Source organism: Cornus florida, unplaced genomic scaffold, assembly GCF_030987335.1.
Source record: "Cornus florida cultivar Cherokee Brave unplaced genomic scaffold, ASM3098733v1 CherokeeBrave_3.0.0_Hap2_Chr10, whole genome shotgun sequence".
Taxonomy (NCBI): Eukaryota; Viridiplantae; Streptophyta; class Magnoliopsida; order Cornales; family Cornaceae; genus Cornus; species Cornus florida.
Genome location: NW_026775580.1, coordinates 101,245,117 through 101,267,353, shown reverse-complemented (window position 1 = coordinate 101,267,353; position 22,237 = coordinate 101,245,117). Strand labels below are relative to the sequence as shown.

Below are 22,237 nucleotides of genomic sequence, written 5' to 3'. Positions count from 1 at the left end.
GTCCACCCGTTAAAAAAACAAAAATAATAATTAAAAATATATATCTTCCAAGGGATGAGAAATTGTTATAAAATATTGCAATTGAGGAAACTTAAATACTTCATTAGTACCAAATTAAACTCCCTTGTCAGGTCTATATGATGTAATTGTTTATTTTTATAAGTCAATGCAAGATGGTTAAATTAATAATGTTATACCAAAAAAAGTTTTTTGACTTTTTAACTTAGACATTTATTTGGATACGATCAAAAATAGAGAGTTAGACCGGCCCGGGAAGTATAATGTTCCGTTTAATATGAATGAAAAAAAATTACCAAACAAAAAGTAGAATGCTCCGTTTGATATAAGTGAATTACTAAACAAACTCCCTTTGTCCCAAAAAGTATAATGCTCCATTTGATATGAGTGAACTACTAAACATACTCCCTTTGTTCCAAAAAAAAATGTCCGTTTTGGGGAGTATGAATTTTTAAGGAGACATGTGGACCATGTATTGTCCCCTAGAAAGTTACTAATTTGCCTTTTAAATTTTGAATATTCAAGTTTGAAATTTAAAAAAGTGAACATTTATTTTGGGACAGTCCAAAAAGGAAAAAGGGACATTTTTTTTTGGACAGTAGAAGTAGTAGTTAGTAAAATACTGTGAAAAAATGGGCATATTTTGTGAAATGTGATGAAATAAATAAAAGGTAGGAATTAATTCACTTTTTATTTAAAAATATTTATCGGCATAAAAAAATGGAAAAATAAGATATGTTGAGAATCTTGAGATATAATACTTATTTTTTATTTTTTTTATTTAAAAAATTTGATAGTCTGTAAAAAGTGTTTTAGAGATATGAGGATTCTAAATCTTTGAAGAATGGGTAGGAATTGATAGATTGGAGAACGTTGCAGTAGAATGGATTAAGATTGGAGAACGGTGAGCATGCTGTAGAACATTGTAATTAAATATGTATATATTTAGGTAAAGAATTTTTAAAAATTAAATCTTAATCATTGATTGTACTGCATGCTCACCGTCAATTGCAGAGGATGTCTATATATATATATAGGAGTTAAAAGAAATTCAGCCTTGCCAAAAATTTATATATATTTAGCTATATATTAAATCTTAATAATTGATTGTAATGTATGCTAATTGTTCGTTAAAGAAAAGAATACTTTTTACATACATATTATTTAAAACTATGGAGGAAAAAAGTCAACCATGTGAAGAAAATGAGGAGGAATATTATTGGGAGATGAAGATAATTTTAGAAACTTTTTGTGAAAACAATTTGAAGATGTTAAATAAATTTGCATGCATTCTTTTGTATGTGAATAAATTTGTCTACTTTCGATTTTACCAACTTTAAATGTTATTTCTCCAAGATATGTGAGTTTGAAAGTTCAAAACTGATTCTCAAATACAGAAATTTTTAAAATATAAAGAATATGATATTTGCACTAAGAAACAAAAAAAAAAACAAAAAAAAAAATTGAAAACTTTACACCTATAATAAAAATGTTTATTATAATGAGTGGGAATACGTACTTGGCTTTTAATGTTTAAATATGAACTTATCTAATTATGAATTTCAAACCATTTGTATTTCTTTTCTATAAAAATAGAAAACATGGTTTAGAACATCCAATCTAAACCACCTCTTGGGAAACTGTGATGATGGTAATGATGATGGAAATAATCTGAACTTTCAGTTTAGCTTTATTACTATTAATAAATTCATCATTTCATGTGACGTGCAAAAGTACAGTAATCTTTGCTCTATATATATATATATATAGATATATATTTCATTTTTTGGTCCTAACAAACCGTTTGGGCCTAAATGTCAACTTTTAGTCATCTCTAAATAAGAACATCTACTACCAATGCACAGCAATGGAGCAAAGTTTAGCTGAAGTAATTAAGCCAAGCTGAACTTAAGGTATATATTTGAACACAAACAAAAGCATTAGGTTAAAATTCGTATATCTTTAGGTGATTGAGGATATATATATATATATATATATATATATACACACACATAGTCACACTGAGATTGGGTTGTGACATTATATTTGTATTTTTTATTTAATTACTTCAGTTAAGTTTCCACTTGTGACATTTGTAGTAATAAACAAGCTTTTTAGAGTAGTAACTAGTCCTGAGAGTGAAGTATTGCTCACTTGGAAAACAACATTCCAAGTGTTTTGGTACCACAATTCCTACCATCTTTGGAAATCAAAAGAAAGTGGGTGTTTGGTTTCCTTAATAATTAATCTTGATTTTGATCTCCTGTTTCCAATTCCAGTATATAAAACTCAATTATATACCATATACTGTAACTTGATTTTGGAATCCATGGACCATATTTCACCTCCATTTTTATATTCTTAATTTTCATCACCTTAATTATTAACCATGACTTCTCCATTTTCGGTAAACAAGTTTTATATCCTCAAAAAAGTAATTTTATTTCCTGGACTATCTCTCTGTGCAATTTATATTTTTCTATTTTCAACATAAGCATCAAGAAGTGGTTAAGAAATCTACCAAAACTTTGTTACTAATTCAGGATATATATAATATATATACGTAGATGTAAGTATATGTAAGTGTATATATGTACACATATATATGCTATACGTTGTTTTCCAACCTCACATTTTCAATCCAAATCATCCAATAAGTTCCTATAGTGGACCATGATTGCATTCCTCAAATCTCACTCTGTTCGACAATTGACATATGAAAAAGAGAGAGGAAAACTTGGCTTCTTGGGTAATTAATTACCTTTTAGCACAAAGTTACAAATACCTTTCTTCAGCAATTATCTATAACAACCTTGTTCAAGATTTGCATGGCTTCACATGTCAATGGTAGAGACATGATGGCAATCAATGACACGTGAACTAAAATGAGTGATATGAGAGGTGACACTGCTGAGTGAATATCTGAAATTCCCGTAAAAAAAGTATTTTTGAAGGTCTCATTTCTAGTGGTAGTAAAAAATTGGAATCAACATTCTTGTGCTTTTCTATCTTAATATCAAATTGCACAATAGAGGTTCTCAGAACTTTGGTCCGGAGAACTTTTAGGTTGCATGGACATGTTAGAATTTACGTGGCCAACCTAATTTATATGAGAATAAGGCAAATATGGTGATGACGATGACATGCCAGAATTCATTTGATTCAGAGAAAGTTACATCGGGTAAAAGAACAATTATTAGAAGGATTGGGCACAATATAATATTACTTCTTTTAGCTAGATGATGAGGATCTTTCAGCTACTAGGGATTTGTTTTCTGGATTCTAGCTAACATTTTGTTTCTTTCTTTCGTTTTTGAGGGGTGTAATTTGTCTTCTTTCCAAATGTATTCATATACTTTCCAAATGTGTAAAGATTTTCAAATTTCATATTTGCCTAATTTTTTTTTATTAACCCGGGGTGTTTAGGATGGCATGAACCCTTAAGGCCTCTCAACAACCCAATTAATCCCCGAGGACCTAAAAAGACACCTCCTCACCCGGGCCGAATAAGTTACTGCAGGGGCAGTGGAAGATAGCCACTAAGAACACTCAGCGGGACTCGAACCCCAGACCTTGAGCTTGCTAAACTCCAAAATTCAGCGAATAAACCGTTGGCCATATCCAAAGTAGATTTCATACGTGCCTATTTGAATTGAGAGTATATATCAACCTTTGATGTGCCTATTTTCCTATGAGCTTTCAACCTTTGATGTACAGGATCTTACTCATTTGTGTGTTTTTTCTTCTCCATCTACAATTCCCCACTTTATTCCTTCCTGAATTTAGGATCCAACTTATTTGTGTGTGTGTGTGTGTGTGTTTTGTGTGTGTGTGTGTGTGTGTGTGTGTGTGTGTGATATGGCTCAAAGGAATGACATTGATTGATAAAATTGGCAAGGGAAATTGGAATAAGAGATGGGGGTACTTGACGGCAAACCAATAGAAAGGACATTCAAATCCCTAATCTTCAATTTAGAATTGATATCAAATAGAAGTATATCCTTATCCAGCCAAGCAAATTTTTTTTACTTTGGAAATGATCAGATATTCCTATCGATTTTTTTGTAGAATGATTGGATCTTTGAAGTGAAATGTCCTTTAATAATTACCAATGCATTGTAAGAACAAAGTAAAAGTTACACTAGGATACCTTCTTTTGGAGGCCATCACTTCTTTGACAGGTTTATTATTATTTGTATTGTAATGCATGTGGACTGGCACACAAAACTTGAAAATTTATCTCTTGAAATTGACATCTGCAAATTTTTATCAAGATGTCCATCACAAAAATTATTTGATTAATTTCCTTTTCTTTTCCTTTTTTAAGGAAGGGTAAAGTCATATAATTATAATGTTACAAGTGGAGCTTATTTCACATTAAATTTGGATGAAAATTAAAATATGTATAAATGGGTGGGTATGTAGTACTATCCAACAGCTTAAGTTTTTGGTTAAATGGACAAGTGTTCACCCGTTATAGTTGGTATCAGAGTCAGACACAATCCTTGATTTGGTATCAGGGCAAGCTCCCGACCTAGAAGCGTCCAGGTCTTCTTCCCAGGTAAGCAGAGTGGCTCCTGGTTAGTCAGAGTGACCCGACCGTAACAATTCGGATGACGGTATATTTAGCATTGTGAATTTGTGGTAGTTGTTTGTCATTACTAAAAAATAAAAATAACAAATAAATAAAATTGTAAAGCAAGCAAGAAAATATAAACAAAAGGCATGACCCCAAAAAACAAGCTGCAAGCAAGCCTGCAGAAGCAAAGGCCAAAGGACTAACACCAGCAACAAACTGAAAAGGCACAACAAAAAGCCTTAGAAGAAGGAAACTTATAGCAGACAACTTATAAGCTGTCATTCAAGAATCTATGTTGCTAGTTTGGGGGATTCCTTGAACTGAACAAAGGCTAATGTAAGCCTGTTAGTGTCCCAGATGAGTTAGTTGTAGGTGGTCTCAACTATAATTCATAGGAGGATTGGGATTTCACTATTTGATCGAAGCGAGATCGAGCGTTTTAAAATGGCTTCTAGAAGTAGAATTTTTCCTTGACAGTCAAGACAGAAAGCAAACATCAATAAATCGTAATCAATTTTTTAGTCACTCTTTCACTTAAAATCTATTTTAAGAGGATTGGGATTCCACTATCTAACCATACGAAACGAGACCGAGCGTTTTTTAAATGGCTTCTAAAAGTAAAACAATTCCTTAATAAGTCTCAATTCGTTTCTTAAGCACTCTTTAACTTTCATCTCTACTATAATCTATCCTGAGAAGATTCGGATCCCACACTCTATGACTATATGAAGCGAGATTGAGCGTTGTTAAAATGGCTTCTAAAAGTTGAACTATTCCTTAATCTCTAAAATAGAAAGTGAAGATTAGCAAGCCTCGGTCCATTTCTTAGTCACTCTTTCACTTTCATCTCTACTATAACCTAGTATAGGAGTTCACTTTCATCTCTACTATAACCTAGTATAGGAGGATTTAGATCCAACTCCTTGATTATATGAAGCAAGACCGAACATTGTTAAAAGAGCTTATAAAAATTGTTAAAAGAGCTTCTAAAAGTTGAACCATTCCTTCTATTTTATAATAATTAAGTATCCTATTTTTTCTTTTCGAAAAATCCCAAAACCCAATTAATGATAAGAATTGCTCAAAATTTATTTAGCTATCTTCCATGTTAAATGTCCTCGATAATTGAACAAAGTAACTGAAATATGAGCTCACCAACATTTTTTTTTTTTTTTTGGTCCCGAGCCTAAGAAACTTTAATTATCAATTTTTCCACACCATTTTCTCAAGTGCCACAATTCATGTAAAGAGTTTTTACACACACACACACATATATATATATATATAATTCGAAAAGGAAAAAAGTGAGGTGTCAATATGGTATGAATAGTGCATTTGAGTCATTGTCACTCTTTTAGGGTCTGGTCATTCTGGCTCTATCAAATTAAGAAATGGCCTGTGGGCCTAAGAAGATGTGCATTTCGACATCCAATTCTTCTTTTCTCTGAACTGAACTGCAGCTAAGTCTACAATTCTTCCTCCATTTCATACAATTATTTCAAAAAAAGAAAAAATTTCGACCACCCTTTATATCTTCTTGAAGATTTCTCGCTGAGTGTAATGTTGTTATATTGGCAAACATATATACAGAGGATATATGATGTGAGTCATATCACAAAATTTTGTGTGTAACGTTGTTATATTGGCAAATATATACGTGATATGTGTTTGGAACTTTACTTGAGTGTTATATCGTATTCAACGAATTTCAATTTTTGAATGATAAGGCTATCACTATGAGAATATTTTTTTCTTACCTTTAGGAATGCTACCAATTAAGCCAGATTGGTAGAAAAGAAAAGGAAAAAAAAAATTTTAAAAAAATGGAGGGATATAGCTTTTCTTATAAAATTTTGAAAATGAAAGAAAGGAAATAGAGTGGAATGATTTGAAAGGATACATTAAAACATTATTAGATGGTTTTGTTATCCTCCCAAAAGATGGAGCAAAGGGAAGGATTAAACTTTTTTAACACCAAATTTATCCTTATTTTTATAAAAGACAAACTCTATAAAAAAAAAAATATGATATAATAAAATAATTTTTTTTTTTCTTTTCCCAACTATGATCGAACTTATTCTTCACTGTAATCATGAGTGCTGACATTTTTAACTTAACATCAAGATTAATGGTAAGAAATGAGATATTAATTGAATATGGTGTATCAAAATTTGAGTCTATCTTCACTGAACGTTGAGACTATAGGGCATGTGCCATGCATGTTTGGGACCAAGTTGGTTTCAACCTAAAAAAAAATATTTTCCTGACATGACGGAGACCGTCAATGTCTTAAATTATACATTTATAATTATATCAATCATATACGATGGAATCAAATGGTGACCTATTTCAACTCTGAAAAATATATATACTACTGTTGATACCTTTTTTTAGTAAATTTTGTATTAATGATATGGCAATTAATTTGGATATAAATTGACACGCGGAAAAAGTTACAAAACTACATTCAGAGGCAAAAGAGATTGAACCATTTAAATTATTTAATGGATAGGGATTATAATTTTAGTATTTATCTTTTATTTGATGTAAGTTATATATTTATGTTTATCTTTAGGATTAGTTTATTTTAAACTTATAGTTAGTTGGGTTATCTATAGGATTAGTTTATTTTGAATTTATTGTTAGTTGTGATAGAGTTGTAATGTAACTAAAATGTTTTATGTGTAGGATTTTGTTAATATTTTATTCTATAAATAATCAAGGAGGCATGCTAAGATAAAGGTCCAGCACCCTCAAAATCATTTTATTATTATTGTTACTTTTTCAAGCACTTTCCCCAAATAGCATATCCTTGCTATCTCTATCTCTCTCTCTTTCTATTTCAGTCTCGTTCTATTTCTCTCCCTATATCTCTGTCTCTCTATCTCTTCTCCTTATCACTTTCTATATCTATATTTTCTCCCCTTTCTAGTCTCATATTATTACTATATATTATTCACTGATAAAATCCTTTTAATTAAGGCAATTCTACTTCAAAGATGAGTTATATTTGTTCTCTTTCTCCTCGCATCGCCTGATAGTCAATATTCTCAAAAAGACTGCAGTTGACAACTTACACTCAAACCATATAATTGGTTTTAGCACGCCCACACTACATCAATTCAGAATCGGATCTAAAGAGCCGATTTCAGCATCAACATTTTTGGTACGCCCGATGGGACCCCCACTAGGTGAGTGATTTATCCTAAAATATGCAGTCAGCTTCTCAACAGACATACAAATATTCTGATCAGTAAAATCAGTCGGTGTACCAATATTCTAATCAGCTATATGGTTGGCTAAACAATTATCAGCAACCAGTCGCTGATTATTGGCATGTTCCAGCAGGTGATTATCGGCATATTCCAGCAATCGATTATGGCATGTTCCAACAGCCGCCGATTATCAGCATGTTCCAACAACTGATTATCGGCATGTTCCAGTCGCCGATTATCGGCATGTTCCAATAGCAACCGATTATCGGCATGTTCCAGCAATCGATTATCGCCATGTTCCAACAGCCACCGATTATTGGCATGTTCTAGCAGCCGATAATCGGCATGACCGATTATCGGCATGTTCCAGTAACCGATTATCGGCATGTTCCAATAGCCGCCGATTATAAGTACGTTCCAGTAGCCGATTATCGGCATGTTCCAGCAGCCGATTATCGGCAGATGGTAAATCAACAAATGGAAGAAATAAGATCCCAACTAAATCTCCAAATGGGAGAATTTAAGGAGGCATTTGCCAATTATCGGCAAGAGAATCAGGAGATTAAAGCAATGATGGTTCAGGTTTTAGCCCTAATCCAGGCCGAAGTAGTTTAACAAGGTCCACCAGAACTACCAGCAGCTGCCGAGGGGCATGTGATTGCAAACCCCCAACAAAAGTTAGTTAATTCATACCCTCTACTTCAGCCAGCTAATTATAGTGAGGTCATGTTAGCCAATCAATGAATTTTTGGGCGTAATACAGTCCTGCCGATTGAGCTGAATGTAAAATTGGCTGAGGCAAAATCAGCTGAAAGGAAATCAGCTGAGAAAACTCCTTGTTGGCACAATTTCATTCATCTAATATAACTAATAGGCAGGTCAGCTAGAATGACGCTTCACAATAATTTAATTTCTGCAGATCATAGTCATGATTTGCTAGCGAAGTTGGAAAATGCATGGAGGGCAAGTCCTTCATTGGTTAGGCTGACAATATCGGTAAACTGTCTGAAAATCTAGGAAAAAAGCTAAATCGGCAAATTTGGCTAATATGAAATAAAGGTCATCTTAGAGGTGATTCAGAAGAAATAAAGCTTTGGAGCTCGTTGACTTGCAATCTGATTCCAAGTGACTAGCGCAACCTTTGTTCAAAATTTCCTTCCAATGTACTTTAAATTTCAAATATCTTATCGGTTTGAGCGGCCGACAGTCGATAAGACATTTAAAATTGGAGGGCATTGTTGACACCATTTTTGGTAAATTTTGTATTAATGACATGGCAACCAATTTAGGTATAAATTGACACGTGGAAAAGGTTACAAAAGATACATTCAGAGGCAAAAGAGATTGAACCATTTGAATTATTTAATGGATAGGGATTATAATTTTAGTATTTATCTTTTATTTGATGTAAGTTATATATTTATGTTTATCTTTAGAATTAGTTTATTTTAAACTTATAGTTAGTTGGGTTATCTATAGGATTAGTTTATTTTGAATTTATAGTTAGTTGTGATAGAGTTGTAATGTAACTAGAATGCTTATGTGTAGGATTTTTTGTTAACATTTTATTCTATAAATAATCAAGGAGGCATGCTGAGATAGAGGTCCTACACCCTCAGAATCATTTTATTATTATTGTTACTTTCTCAAATATTTTCCCTAAATAGCATCATTGCTATCTCTATCTCTCTCCCTCTCTATTTCAGTCTCGTTCTATTTCTCTCCCTATATCTTTGTCTCTTTATCTCTTCTCCCTATCACTTTATATATCTATATTTTCTCCCCTTTCTATTCTCATATTATTATTATATATTATTCACTGATAAAGTCCTTTTAATTAAGGTAATTCGAACTCAAAGAGGAGTTATATTTATTCTCTTTCTCCTCGCATCACCTGATAATCAATATTCTCAAAGAGACTGCAGTTGACAACTCAAACTCGAACCATACAACTGGTTCTGGCACGCCCGTATCACATCAATTTAAGATCAAATCTAAGGAGCCGATTTTAGCGTCAACAACTAGGACATAGAAGGAGAAAATGACAATTCATGATGAAAATAACTACATTTTTTAAATGATAAATGGCTAACTATTTTAGAAGAGAAAGAAAGAGAGAAAATTGCAGGGGGACCATTTTCTAACTGTAGTTAGTCGGATTGCTAGCAGACAGGGGGAAGCCACTTATTGCAAGTTCTATAGGGCCAATTTATTGTTACTTTGCTACAAGGGTTAGTTGATATATTAATATTCAGTCCTTAGTAATTTAAAAGTTGGGCTGCTTATTTATCAGCCCAATTTGAACACATTGGGTTAATTTTTCTTACTAAATAATAAAAGTAACGTAACCCGCCCCGCAAGTAAACGAAGTTCGAGGGGCGAAGTCGGTACATTGTCTACAGGAGTAGGGACAGAAATGGCATACCAATTACAAACCCGCCCCGGAATAAGGGTGGAGTTGAACCCTACTCAGAGAACGGGAATAGCAAACCGCCTTTAATTTTGAGTCTCAAAATCTGTTTGGTTGGAAATTTTTCTAGCAATGTAGTTTACGCGACCTCCATACTACCAACAATTATTTGGGGGTTCAAAACTTTGATCATGTGAATGTACTTTGGTTTCAGTTGGATTAGATAAGAAAATTACAACAAAATCAAAATTTGAAATTCATACGAATTTGTATTTCATACTCTAGATTTGAGTATCTTGATACATTATACAAAGAAAAAGGGACATGATAAATCTATAAGCCAGATTTTAACCAGTCAGTCAATTGATGAAAGAAACATATTTTTTTCATTTTGATTTTTGATTTTCAAATATAGCTATAGGAAGCACCAAGAAAAACTTTAAAATTTCATTCCTAGCTTATTTCAAGTGCCATTGTCTTTCTTGATCCACTGCTTGACTGGTTTTCTTGAGTTTCGTACTCTGTGTTTCCTCATGCCCGAGTTTCTCTGCCCACTGGTGCTAGGCCTATTCATGGAACCGCTTAAATTTGTTCCGGAGTTCACTGCTAGATCTTGGTCTTGCTCCGTGGCTTCTTTGTCCGACACAGTTGTGGGAGGTGCAATTGGCTGGGGAAGAAACATACCCGGCAACAATACTTCATTTCTTTTGGGTTCAATTAAGCCACTGTTCTCTTGCTGTATTTTTAATATGGCCTCAAATTTCTGTCTTCTAATGTTCTCTGAATCACATTGAAGCAGCCTGTCGTCATCATTGACATCGGTTCCATTGGAACTCTAGAAAACCAAAATGAAAAATGTTATTAGCATCAATAAATATAGTTTAATTTTTTATTTAAAAAAAAAAAATCCTTGGTATCTGAAATATTTACGTAACAAATTTTGAGAAGTAACAAACTCGATATGGGTGGCGTGGGGAAGGGAGGGATTCCTTTCTACTTGTAGGTGTCACATAGTGCCTGTAATACCCCTAATTTTAAAAAGGATTGGTATTTAATTTATTATTTAAGTGCATTTTATTTGATTATGTGTCATTATTTTTTTTATTAAGTGCTTAATTATTTTCTTTTGTGGTGATTTAATTTATTTAAATGATATTTATTTTTAGTTATTTGATTGGAATTACTTGTTAGTGTTTTAATTATTTAATTGGCATTAATGGTTTAAGTGTAATTGATTTAGTTATTTGATTGGAATTACTTATTAGTATTTTAATTATTTAATTGGAATTAATGGTTTAAGTGTAATTGGTTTAATTATTCTATGTGTGTCTTATTTTATGTGTGTCTTATTTGGTTTAATTGGGTTTACTAATTATTATTTTGTTCAATTAGATTATTTATTAAGTATTTAATGGTGAATAGGGTAATTAGGTAAATACATCTAACAAGGGTTTTAATTACAGTATAAATTAGGGTTTTATATTATAGCCGTCGTAGGTTTCTACGTTAATTGGATGGGCCGGTTAGGATTATGTGTTGGATTTAAATGAACCTAGGGTTTAGGAAAACTCTATAAGTATAAGGTAGACGTCTGTGTAGGGTTTTTTTAAACAAAGCACACGTTTTGTGGAAGTGGGAAGGAAAAACACAGTTTTTCAAATTCTGCCAAGGTTTGATCAAAGCTCTGATCCCGCTTCGTCCGTGGTCCGATCGAGCTGAATTTTGGAGGAGAGGTTCACGACTCAGTGATGCACAATCTGAACGGTAGAGATCAGAGTTTGACCTCGGGAACAGTGATTCGTACTCATGAATAGTAACTGGGTCGCACAGGTTTATTTTCCATTCTGCCCAGATTTCATCAAACATCCGATCCCGCTTCGTCCGTTGTCCGATCGGGCTGAAATTTGGAGGATAGGTTCATGAATCAGTGTCGCACAATCTGAACTGTGAAGATCAGATTTTGAGTTCGGGAATAGTGTTTCGTACCCCTGAACAGTAACCGGGTTTTGGAACTCGCCGGGATTTTTTAAGAAAACGATGTTGAAACTTTGAACAAAAGTTTCTGAGGCAAGATTCTATCCTTACTCTTTCCCTTAGGCTTCATACTCTTTGCACTCTTAAATGATTCCAGGATTAATGAAGATTAAACCAAACTAAAATGATATCTGTTTTGCTATGAAACTGGTAGTTACAGTAGTGTTGTATGCTTGTTCAACCTTGACTAAGCATGTTTGTGGATGCATTGTGGTTCTGTGGTTCACGTTTTTCCTTACCACTGCTAGTATAAATTATTGGAAGGATGGGTCTAGATGATAGCTATCTTAACTTCTGTAATAGCAACTGTTGGAACTTAAATACTAGGAGGATTTGAGTTTAACACTAGATCGGTTTTGTGGAACACTATAATTTGAGCATGTCTACATACATACTGTGAATATTGTTTTGATGCTTACATTATCACAGTTAGTATCAACTGTGGAGGTTAAGATTTTGTGATATATACCCTACATATCTATATGTCATTTGTAAGGTGTTAAATGGAAGTTTTAATTAATTCTGTCTTTATATCAGACTAAAGGGAACAACTTCAATTGGGCATGTATATGTTGTTATTGTGACCCTGTTTATCAATGCTTATTTTATCACTGCTAACATTGAATGTTGGATGTTGGAATTTAGTTGATATATACTTGATTTATTGGTATTATTGACTACTGGAGGATTGGAAAGTAGGCACCGGTATGGGACGGTGGCATACTAAGGATGGGTTTGGTTTTTAAAACAATACCATTACCCACCTACTTGGAATAAGGATGGGATTAACTAAAAGTTAAGTCCCGTGGATTTGTATTGTCATGGCAACTACTTGTTGAGCGGCAATACCAGGGATTTTGGATGAATTTTATATATGTACTGTTATGGTGTCTCGGTATGAGCTTGAGCCTCAGGACCGATGTCTAGGGAGCGTATATGCATCGGGATGTGTAGCTGGCTACGATGGTTGGAGGTGTACCCTGTTTAGGTATAGGTACATATGCCCACTTCGTGTGCGTTTTAGCATGTTACCTCTATTCAGGTTGAGACCGGTCTGTAGTCCAGTGAGAGTCCTTTAGTGTGACTATATATATATTTACGGACTATCAGCTATTGTTGAATTGTTTAGGATGTACATGCGTATCGGGCCTCTGTTTGGATTGTAGTAGTATAGAACTTGCGCGTGGGCCTGACCCACTTCTATTTTTCAGGTACACGACAGTTCCAGGCTTAGACGTGTTCGTGCTGAGCAGAGGTCTCCATTCACTATCCGACGATGTAGGGCTCTCTCTATAGTTTTATTTCTGGACGTTTATTACAGTTGTTCTATCTTCCGTTTGGATGTTTAATAGGGGTCCACTAGAGATGGATTCCCAAGTTGTAAACTAATGGAGTTTTGGAGTTTGGGTTTGATGGATTTTAATAATTATTATATTTTGCGGATTCTATTTTTAGTTCCTTCCAGCTTTAATTTCATTTCTTAATTTATCTTGTATTCCGTGTTCATTATAAAATATTAATTATTTGATATTCCTTCGGGTTTGGGCCTGGGCCTGATCAACCCGTGTCTCGGATCCGAGGGGTATTACAGTTGGTATCAGAGCACTCCAGGTTCAAGTGTCTCTAGGATGTTTTCGTATTAAGTCTTCCGCGTAGCATTTTCTCTTGAATAGAGCTTAAGTTAGGATTCATTGTATTCCTTATGGTTCGTATAGAAAGGGTACTGACGTCTGTCTTTTCGTGTTAACAGATGGTTAACGCTAGAAATGGACCGAACATGCAAGGAACTAGGAAGGAAAGGAGAACGGCACGTAGGCAACAATATCTCCTACGGCGTCAGCAAATGGAGGAAGAGCAGCAAAGACTTGGGTTTCAAGATGACATGGATCAGTTTCAGGAGGAACAGGAAAATGTTCAACAGACTCTGGACCAGGTCAGAGATCCAGAGATTCCTCCTCACCTCAATGACCTCGTTGCTCGGGCTATAGAGGCTGGAGTAACAGCTGCACTTTGGAATCAGCCTCAGGTACAGCCGGCACCTGTACCAGCACCAGTGGTTCAGACGGATTCTTGGGGAAAGGCTAGGAGCTCTTTCACAAAGGGGAGTCCACCTGTGTTCTCAGGCTCAACCGATGCGAGAGCAGCTCACCAGTGGAAACAGGACATTGAGCGTCATCTTCGTTTGGTTCAGTGCACGGAGGTTCAGAAGCAGATACTTGCTACTTTCAAGCTAGTTGGGGATGCACTACAGTGGTGGGAGTCAGTTACCACCTCAGAGGAGAGGATGACATTGTCTTATGAGGAGTTCAGTGCTCGCTTTGATGAGAAATATTTTCCCTATGCAGTCAGGGCAGCTATGAAGACCGAGTTTCTAAGTCTGCAGCAGGGAAACATGACAGTGGCGGAGTATGAGCAGCAGTTCACACGCTTGTCTCTCTTTGCACCGGAGGAGGTGGATACAGAGGAGAAGAAGCGCAACAGTTTTGTCAAGGGACTGATGTGGTCTATCAAGAGAGCTATTACAGGTAGTCCAGCCTATACTACCAATGCTCAGGTGGTAGACGCAGCTCTACAACAGTATCAGTTGACTGTGGATATCAAACAGGCTCGTGGTGAGAAGCGGGGAGATAAAGACTCTATTAATCAGTCAGCTGAAAAGGGGAATGGCAATGGTCACCAGCAGAATGACAAAGGCAAGTTCCAAGAACAACAGCCTTGGAATAAGCACAAAGGTGGTTCAGATGCTCACCGGAATGGGACACCTACTCAGAGGCAACAGAATGGGGGACCACAGGCAGGACAGGGTCAGCCACAGGCTAACAGACAGAGGAGGCCATTTGGTACTTTCCAGGGTAGTTGTTACACTTGTGGAGAGTATGGTCATACCACCAGGCAGTGTCCTAAAGCATGACAAGGACAAGGACAGAGACAGTATATGCAGCAGGGACAGAGGGCGCCAGTGCCTCTACCAGCTCCACAGGTTCCACGGATTCAGGGACAGACACATCTGGCTTTACTGGCACCGCCGCAGACTCAGGGACAGGCACCACAGTAGTTGCACTATGGCAGGGTGTATAACCCCATAACACAGGATGTTCAGGCACCTCAGACTATTGAGGGTAAGTTTCTAATTCATGGTTTGCATGGACGTGTTTTATTTGATACGGGTGCTACACACTCATTTGTAGTTAGGACTTTTGTTGCTTTGTCTGGGATGAGGATGAGGGTATGCACTAGACCTTAGGGTATTTCTACACCATTGGGTGATACAGCTATTATACATGAGAGTGATGGGCCTGTGACACTAGATATTGGCAGACTCAGATTTCTAACCAATTTATTGGTCCTGGACATGCACACTTATGATGTGATACTTGGGATGGATTGGTTGTCTCACTACTATGCCCAAGTTGTTTGTTTTGATAGATCTATTATTTTTACCATACCTGGTCAGGATATGTATATAGTAGCTATGCCACGTTCTAAAGGGGGCGGTAGCACCTATTTATTCCATGTGGAGGAGGAAAATGAGGAGGGGATTACTGTGTCATTGGATAACATACCGATTGTACAGGATTTCCCGGATGTATTTCAGGAGATTCCAGGGTTGCCACCTAGTCGCGAGATCGATTTTGTGATAGACTTAGCTCCAGGCACTGCGCCTATTGCTAGGGTACCCTATAGGATGGCACCGGTAGAGATAAGAGAGCTGAGGGATCAGATTCAACAGTTACTCAGCCAGGGTTTTATTCGTAGGAGTACATCACTTTGGGGAGCACCGGTTCTGTTTGTAAAGAAGAAGGATGGTTCGCTTCGTCTGTGTATAGATTACAGGGAGTTGAACAAGGTTACGATTCGTAACAATCATTTGCCCAGGATTGATGACTTGTTTGATCAGTTAAGGGGAGCCACATATTTCTCCAAGATTGATTTGCGTTCTAGGTATCATCAGCTGAGGTCAGGGAGCAGGATGTTCCTAAGACAACATTTCTCACGCGATATGGTTCTTATGAGTTTCGAGTTATGCCGTTTGGGACGACTAATGCACCTGTAGTATTCATGGACTTAATGAATAGAGTCTTCCGGGCTTATTTGGATCAGTTTGTTATTGTCTTTATTGATGACATCTTGATCTATTCTCGGTCGGAGGACGATCATGCTAGACATCTTCGCATAATCTTGCAGACACTTCGTGAGCACCAGTTATATGCCAAGTTCGAGAAGTGTGAATTTTGGCAGCGGGAGGTGAAATTTCTGGGTCACATGGTGTCAGAAAAGGGGATAGCAGTGGATCCGGCCAAGGTTTCAGCGGTGGTTGAGTGGGGACAGCCTACATCACCTACTGAGATTCGGAGTTTTCTCGGTCTGACAGGATATTACAGGAGATTCATCCAGGGTTTCTCCAAGATAGCAGGACCACTCACTCATCTGACCAAGAAGGGTGTACAGTTCGTGTGAGATGAACACTGTCAGCAAGCTTTTGATGAGCTGAAAAGGAAGCTAACTTCTGCACCTGTTCTGGCTACTCCGCAGAGCAGGATAGAGTATCTTGTTTACACGGATGCTTCGTTGCAGGGTCTTGGATGTGTATTGATGCAGGAGGAGCGACCGATTTCTTATGGATATCGGAAACTTAAGCCTCATGAGCTTAATTATCCAACACATGATTTGGAGTTGGCAGCAGTGGTCTTTGCCTTGCGTATTTGGAGGCATTATCTGTTGGGTGAGTCCTTCAGATTATTCAGTGATCACAAGAGTCTGCAGTACTTGTTCACTCAGCGGGAGCTAAATATGAGACAGCGCAGGTGGTTGGAGTTTGTAAAAGACTATCATTTTTCTATACAGTACCATCCAGGGAAAGCGAATGTAGTGGCGGATGCACTCAGTCGCCGACCTGTTGGTAGTTTTTCTGCTCTATTCACTACTGAGTGGAATGCTTTAAAGAGTGTGGATGAGTTATCGGATGCTTTTATGGCTTGCATGGTGGTTACACCTTCCATCATTCGCAAGGTTTTACAAGCACAACTCACCGATCAGCAGTGTGTCGACAAGGTCGCAGAGATAGCTTCCAGAGAGGTTCCATTCTACTATGTTGGGGCTGATGGAGGTTTAAGGTACAAAAGACGGTTAGTGGTACCTTCTGCTGATAATTTGAGGAAGGATGTGATGACTGAGACTCATCACTCTGAGTTCTCTATTCATCCAGGAGGCGATAAGATGTATCAAGATATGAAGCGGCAGTTTTGGTGGGCAGGTATGAAGAGGGACATTGCTCTTTTTGTTTCTCAATGTAGTACTTGTCAGATGGTTAAGATTGATCATCAGAGGCCGCCAGGAGCTCTACAGCCACTACCAATTTCGGAGTGGAAATGGGAGAGCATATCTATGGATTTTGTGGAAGGGTTGCCAAATTCTTTCAAGGGGCATAATTCCATATGGGTCATTGTGGATAGGTTGACCAAGTCAGCTCATTTCTTGCCTATTTGCACTGATTACACTTCGGAGCAGTTGGCGAGGCTTTATATTTCAGAAATTGTGAAGCTACATGGCATTCCATTGTCTATTATATCGGACAGGGATTCGAGCTTTGTATCTGGATTTTGGAAGAGTTTTCAGCAGACTTTAGGTACGGAGTTACACCTTAGTACTGCTTATCATCCTCAGACTACGGACAGACTGAGAGGGTGAATCAGATTATGGAAGATATGCTTCGGTCGTGTGTTCTGGATTTCAAGGGCCACTGGGAGGAATATTTGCCACTTGTGGAGTTTGCTTATAACAATAGTTTCCAGAAGACTCTTGGTATGGCACCATTTGAGGCATTGTACGGTCGACCGTGTCGGTCACCTGTTTGTTGGATGGAGGTTGGAGAGAATCGATTCTTAGGTCCTGAGTTCATCAAGGATACCTCTGAAAAGATTGCTCTTATTCGAGATCGCATGCGTACTGCCCAAAGTAAGCAGAAGAGCTATGCTGATCGTCATACTCGGGCTTTGGAGTTTTAGGTTGGGGATCAGGTTCTACTCAAAGTGTCTCCTATGAAGGGTGTTATGCGCTTTGGGAAGAAAGGGAAGTTGTCACCGCGATTTGTTGGTCCATTCATGATTACGGATCGCATTGGAGCTGTTGCTTATCGGTTGGCACTTCCAGATACTTTGGATCGCGTCCACAACGTGTTTCATGTTTCCATGTTGCGAAAATTTCTTCGAGATGAGGATCGGTATCAGCATATCGATGTTGGGGAGATTGCGTTGCAGCCGGATGCAACTTATTTAGAGCCACCGTGTTGTATTATCGACCGACGAGATCAGATTCTTCGTAATAAGGTTATTCCTTTGGTTCATATTCAGTGGAGTCATCACAATGAGTCTGAGTCCACTTGGGAACAAGAGGATGTCATTCGCTCACGGTTTCCTGAAATCTTGGAAAAAGGTAAGAGTGAATTCCGAGGACGGAATTCCTTTTGTTAGGGGGGAAGAATGTAATACCCCTAATTTAAAAAGGATATTCCTGATATTTAATGGTATTTAATTTATTATTTAAGTGCATTTTATTTGATTATGTGTCATTATTTTTTTTATTAGGTGCTTAATTGTTTTCTTTTGTGGTGATTTAATTTATTTAAATGATATTTATTTTTAGTTATTTGATTGGAATTACTTGTTAGTGTTTTAATTATTTAATTGGCATTAATGGTTTAAGTGTAATTGATTTAGTTATTTGATTGGAATTACTTATTAGTGTTTTAATTATTTAATTGGCATTAATGGTTTAAGTGTAATTGGTTTAATTATTCTATGTGTGTCTTATTTTATGTGTGTCTTATTTGGTTTAATTGGGTTTACTAATTATTATTTTGTTCAATTAGATTATTTATTAAGTATTTAATAGTGAATAGGGTAATTAGGTAAATACATCTAACTAGGGTTTTAATTACAGTATAAATTAGGGTTTTATATTATAGCCGTCGTAAGTTTCTACGTTAATTGGATGGGCCGGTTAGGATTGTGTATTGGACTTAAATGAACCTAGGGTTTAGGAAAACTCTATAAGTATAAGGTAGACGTCTGTGTAGGGTTTTTTTAAACAAAGCACACGTTTTGTGGAAGTGGAGAAGGAAAAACGCAGTTTTTCACATTCTGCCAAGGTTTGATCAAAGCTCCGATCCCGCTTCGTCTGTGATCCGATCGAGCTGAATTTTAAAGGAGAGGTTCACAACTCAGTGACGCACAATCTGAACGGTAGAGATCAGAGTTTGACCTCGGGAACAGTGATTCGTACTCGTGAACAGTAACTGGGTCGCACAGGTTTTTTTTCCATTCTGCCCAAATTTCATCAAACATCCGATCCCACTATCCGTGGTCCGATCGAGCTGAAATTTGGAAGATAGGTTCATGACTCAGTGTCGCACAATCTGAACGGTGGAGATCAGATTTTGAGTTCAGGAATAGTGTTTCATACCCCTGAACAGTAACCGAGTTTTCGAACTCGCCGGGATTTTTTAAGAAGACGACGTTGAAACTTTAAACAAAAGTTTCTGAGGCAAGATTCTATCCTTACTCTTTCCCTTAGGCTTCATACTCTTTGCACTCTTAAATGATTCCAGGATTAATGAAGATTAAACCAAACTAAAATGATATCTGTTTTGCTATGAAACTGGTAGTTACAGTAGTGTTGTATGCTTGTTCAACCTTGACTAAGCATGTTTGTGGATGCATTGTGGTTCTGTGGTTCACGTTTTTCCTTACCACTGCTAGTATAAATTATTGGAAGGATTGGTCTAGATGATAGCTATCTTAACTTCTATAATAGCAACTGTTGAAACTTAAATACTAGGAGGATTTGAGTTTAACACTAGATCGGTTTTGTGGAACACTATAATTTGAGCATGTCTACATACATACTGTGAATATTGTTTTGATGCTTACATTATCACAGTTAGTATCAACTGTGGAGGTTAGGATTTTGTGATACATACCCTACATATCCGTATGTCATTTGTAAGGTGTTAAATGGAAGTTTTAGTTAATTCTGTCTTTATATCAGACTAAAGGGAACAACTTAAATTGGGTATGTATATGTTGTTGTTGTGACCCTGTTTATCAATGCTTATTTTATCACTGCTAACATTGAATGTTGGATGTTGGAATTTAGTTGATATATACTTGATTTATTGGTATTATTGACTACTGGAGGATTGGAAAGTAGGCACCGGTATGGGACGGTGGCATACTAAGGATGGGTTTGGTTTTTAAAACAATACCATTACCCACCTACTTGGAATAAGGATGGGATTAACTAAAAGTTAAGTCCCGTGGATTTGTATTGTCATGGCAACTACTTGTTGAGCGGCAATACCAGGGATTTTGGATGGATTTTATATATGTACTGTTATGGTGCCTCGGTATGAGCTTGAGCCTCAGGACCGATGGCTAGGGAGCGTATATGCATCGGGATGTGTAGCTGGCTACGATGGTTGGAGGTGTACCCTGTTTAGGTATAGGTACATATGCCCACTTCGTGTGCGTTTTAGCATGTTACCTCTATTCAGGTTGAGACCGGTCTGTAGTCCAGTGAGAGTCCTTTAGTGTGACTATATATATATTTACGGACTATCAGCTATTGTTGAATTGTTTAGGATGTACATGCGTATCGGGCCTCTGTTTGGATTGTAGTAGTATAGAACTTGCGCGTGGGCCTGACCCACTTCTATTTTTCAGGTACACGACAGTTCCAGGCTTAGACGTGTTCGTGCTGAGCAGAGGTCTCTATTCACTATCCGACGATGTAGGGCTCTCTCTATAGTTTTATTTCTTGACGTTTATTACAGTTATTCTATCTTCCGTTTGGATGTTTAATAGGGGTCCACTAGAGATGGATTCCCAAGTTGTAAACTGATGGAGTTTTGGAGTTTGGGTTTGATGGATTTTAATAATTATTATATTTTGCGGATTCTATTTTTAGTTCCTTCCAGCTTTAATTTCATTACATAATTTATCTTGTATTCCGTGTTCATTATAAAATATTAATTGTTTGATATTCCCTCGGGTTTGGGCCTGGGCCTGATCAACCCGTGTCTCGGATCCGAGGGGTATCACAGTGCCCAGCTACATCAAACAAACATTACCAGCGTGACTATTTGAAAAGTCAAAAGAGTGCCCACAACCATCCATAACCATTTAGACTTAACTTTCATGACCTTTGGTTTTGCATAACCTTTACCATCACACTAACTCTCATATACTAATTCTTATTAAGATAATTTACTACACACTAACATACTAAATGCCCACATACACTATGTAAGATAAATACTTAAAAATGATTAATTAAATACTAAAATCAAGTTTATTTTTCAACACCCCCCTTTAAACTTGATTTTGTAACTTCAAAAAACCTTCTTATTAATCTTGGGGGCTTGATCAAAAGTTCGATGGTTGATCTTCAATTCCACCTCCTTCAATAGCTTCAATCTTCTTGGCCATTTCTATTGATGTGTAGGGCTTGTGAAACTTCTTCAACTGTTTGAATAATGTCCTCTTATGATCAACATTTATCTTCTTCACATGGGCGCACCATCCATTTTCTCTCTTCTTGAATTCTTGAAACTTCTTGAACTTCTTATGTGCTTCTTCTTTGGAATCAAAAAATAACTCCATATTCACCCAGCCTGTGTCAATTACAAAATTCTCCCAACCATCTTGTAAAAAACAATTCGAAAAATTCTTCTCGCCTTTAGCTTCAATGTCATAATTAATTGGAGCATTTTCTTCAAGAGAAATTCATCATTCTCCACAAAATAAATATTATTTGATGAATATAAAGAAATAATAATTTCATCAAATAAGTCAAATATAACTTCTTTCAAGGTGAAATTTGTAACCATACCTGAAATTTTTAACTCACCAATTTCATCAACTTTTACCTCTTCTTTAACACCTTCTTCTTCTTTGATTTCTCTTTCTACTTCAATCTCCTCCA

At 36.5% G+C, this 22,237-nt stretch overlaps 1 protein-coding gene across 1 annotated transcript; it reads right to left on the bottom strand.

The window, feature by feature from the left end:
• Positions 1-10,685: 10,685 nt before the first annotated feature.
• LOC132278251 (uncharacterized) lies at positions 10,686-21,435 on the bottom strand. The gene is made up of 2 exons (XM_059780053.1): positions 21,379-21,435; positions 10,686-11,057 (listed from the first exon to the last, which is right to left on the bottom strand). Exons 1-2 carry the CDS (start codon positions 21,433-21,435, stop codon positions 10,686-10,688), a joined length of 429 nt encoding a protein of 142 aa, XP_059636036.1.
• Positions 21,436-22,237: the final 802 nt, after the last annotated feature.

Excerpts from the sequence above, each read along its gene's own strand:
- LOC132278251 (XM_059780053.1), bottom strand. The coding sequence starts at position 21,435 with ATGGTTATGGATGGTTGTGGGCACTCTTTTGACTTTTCAAATAGTCAC. Across the intron at positions 11,058-21,378 it reads CAAATAGTCACGCTGGTAAT|AGTTCCAATGGAACCGATGT; the intron begins GTTTGTTTGATG and ends TTGGTTTTCTAG.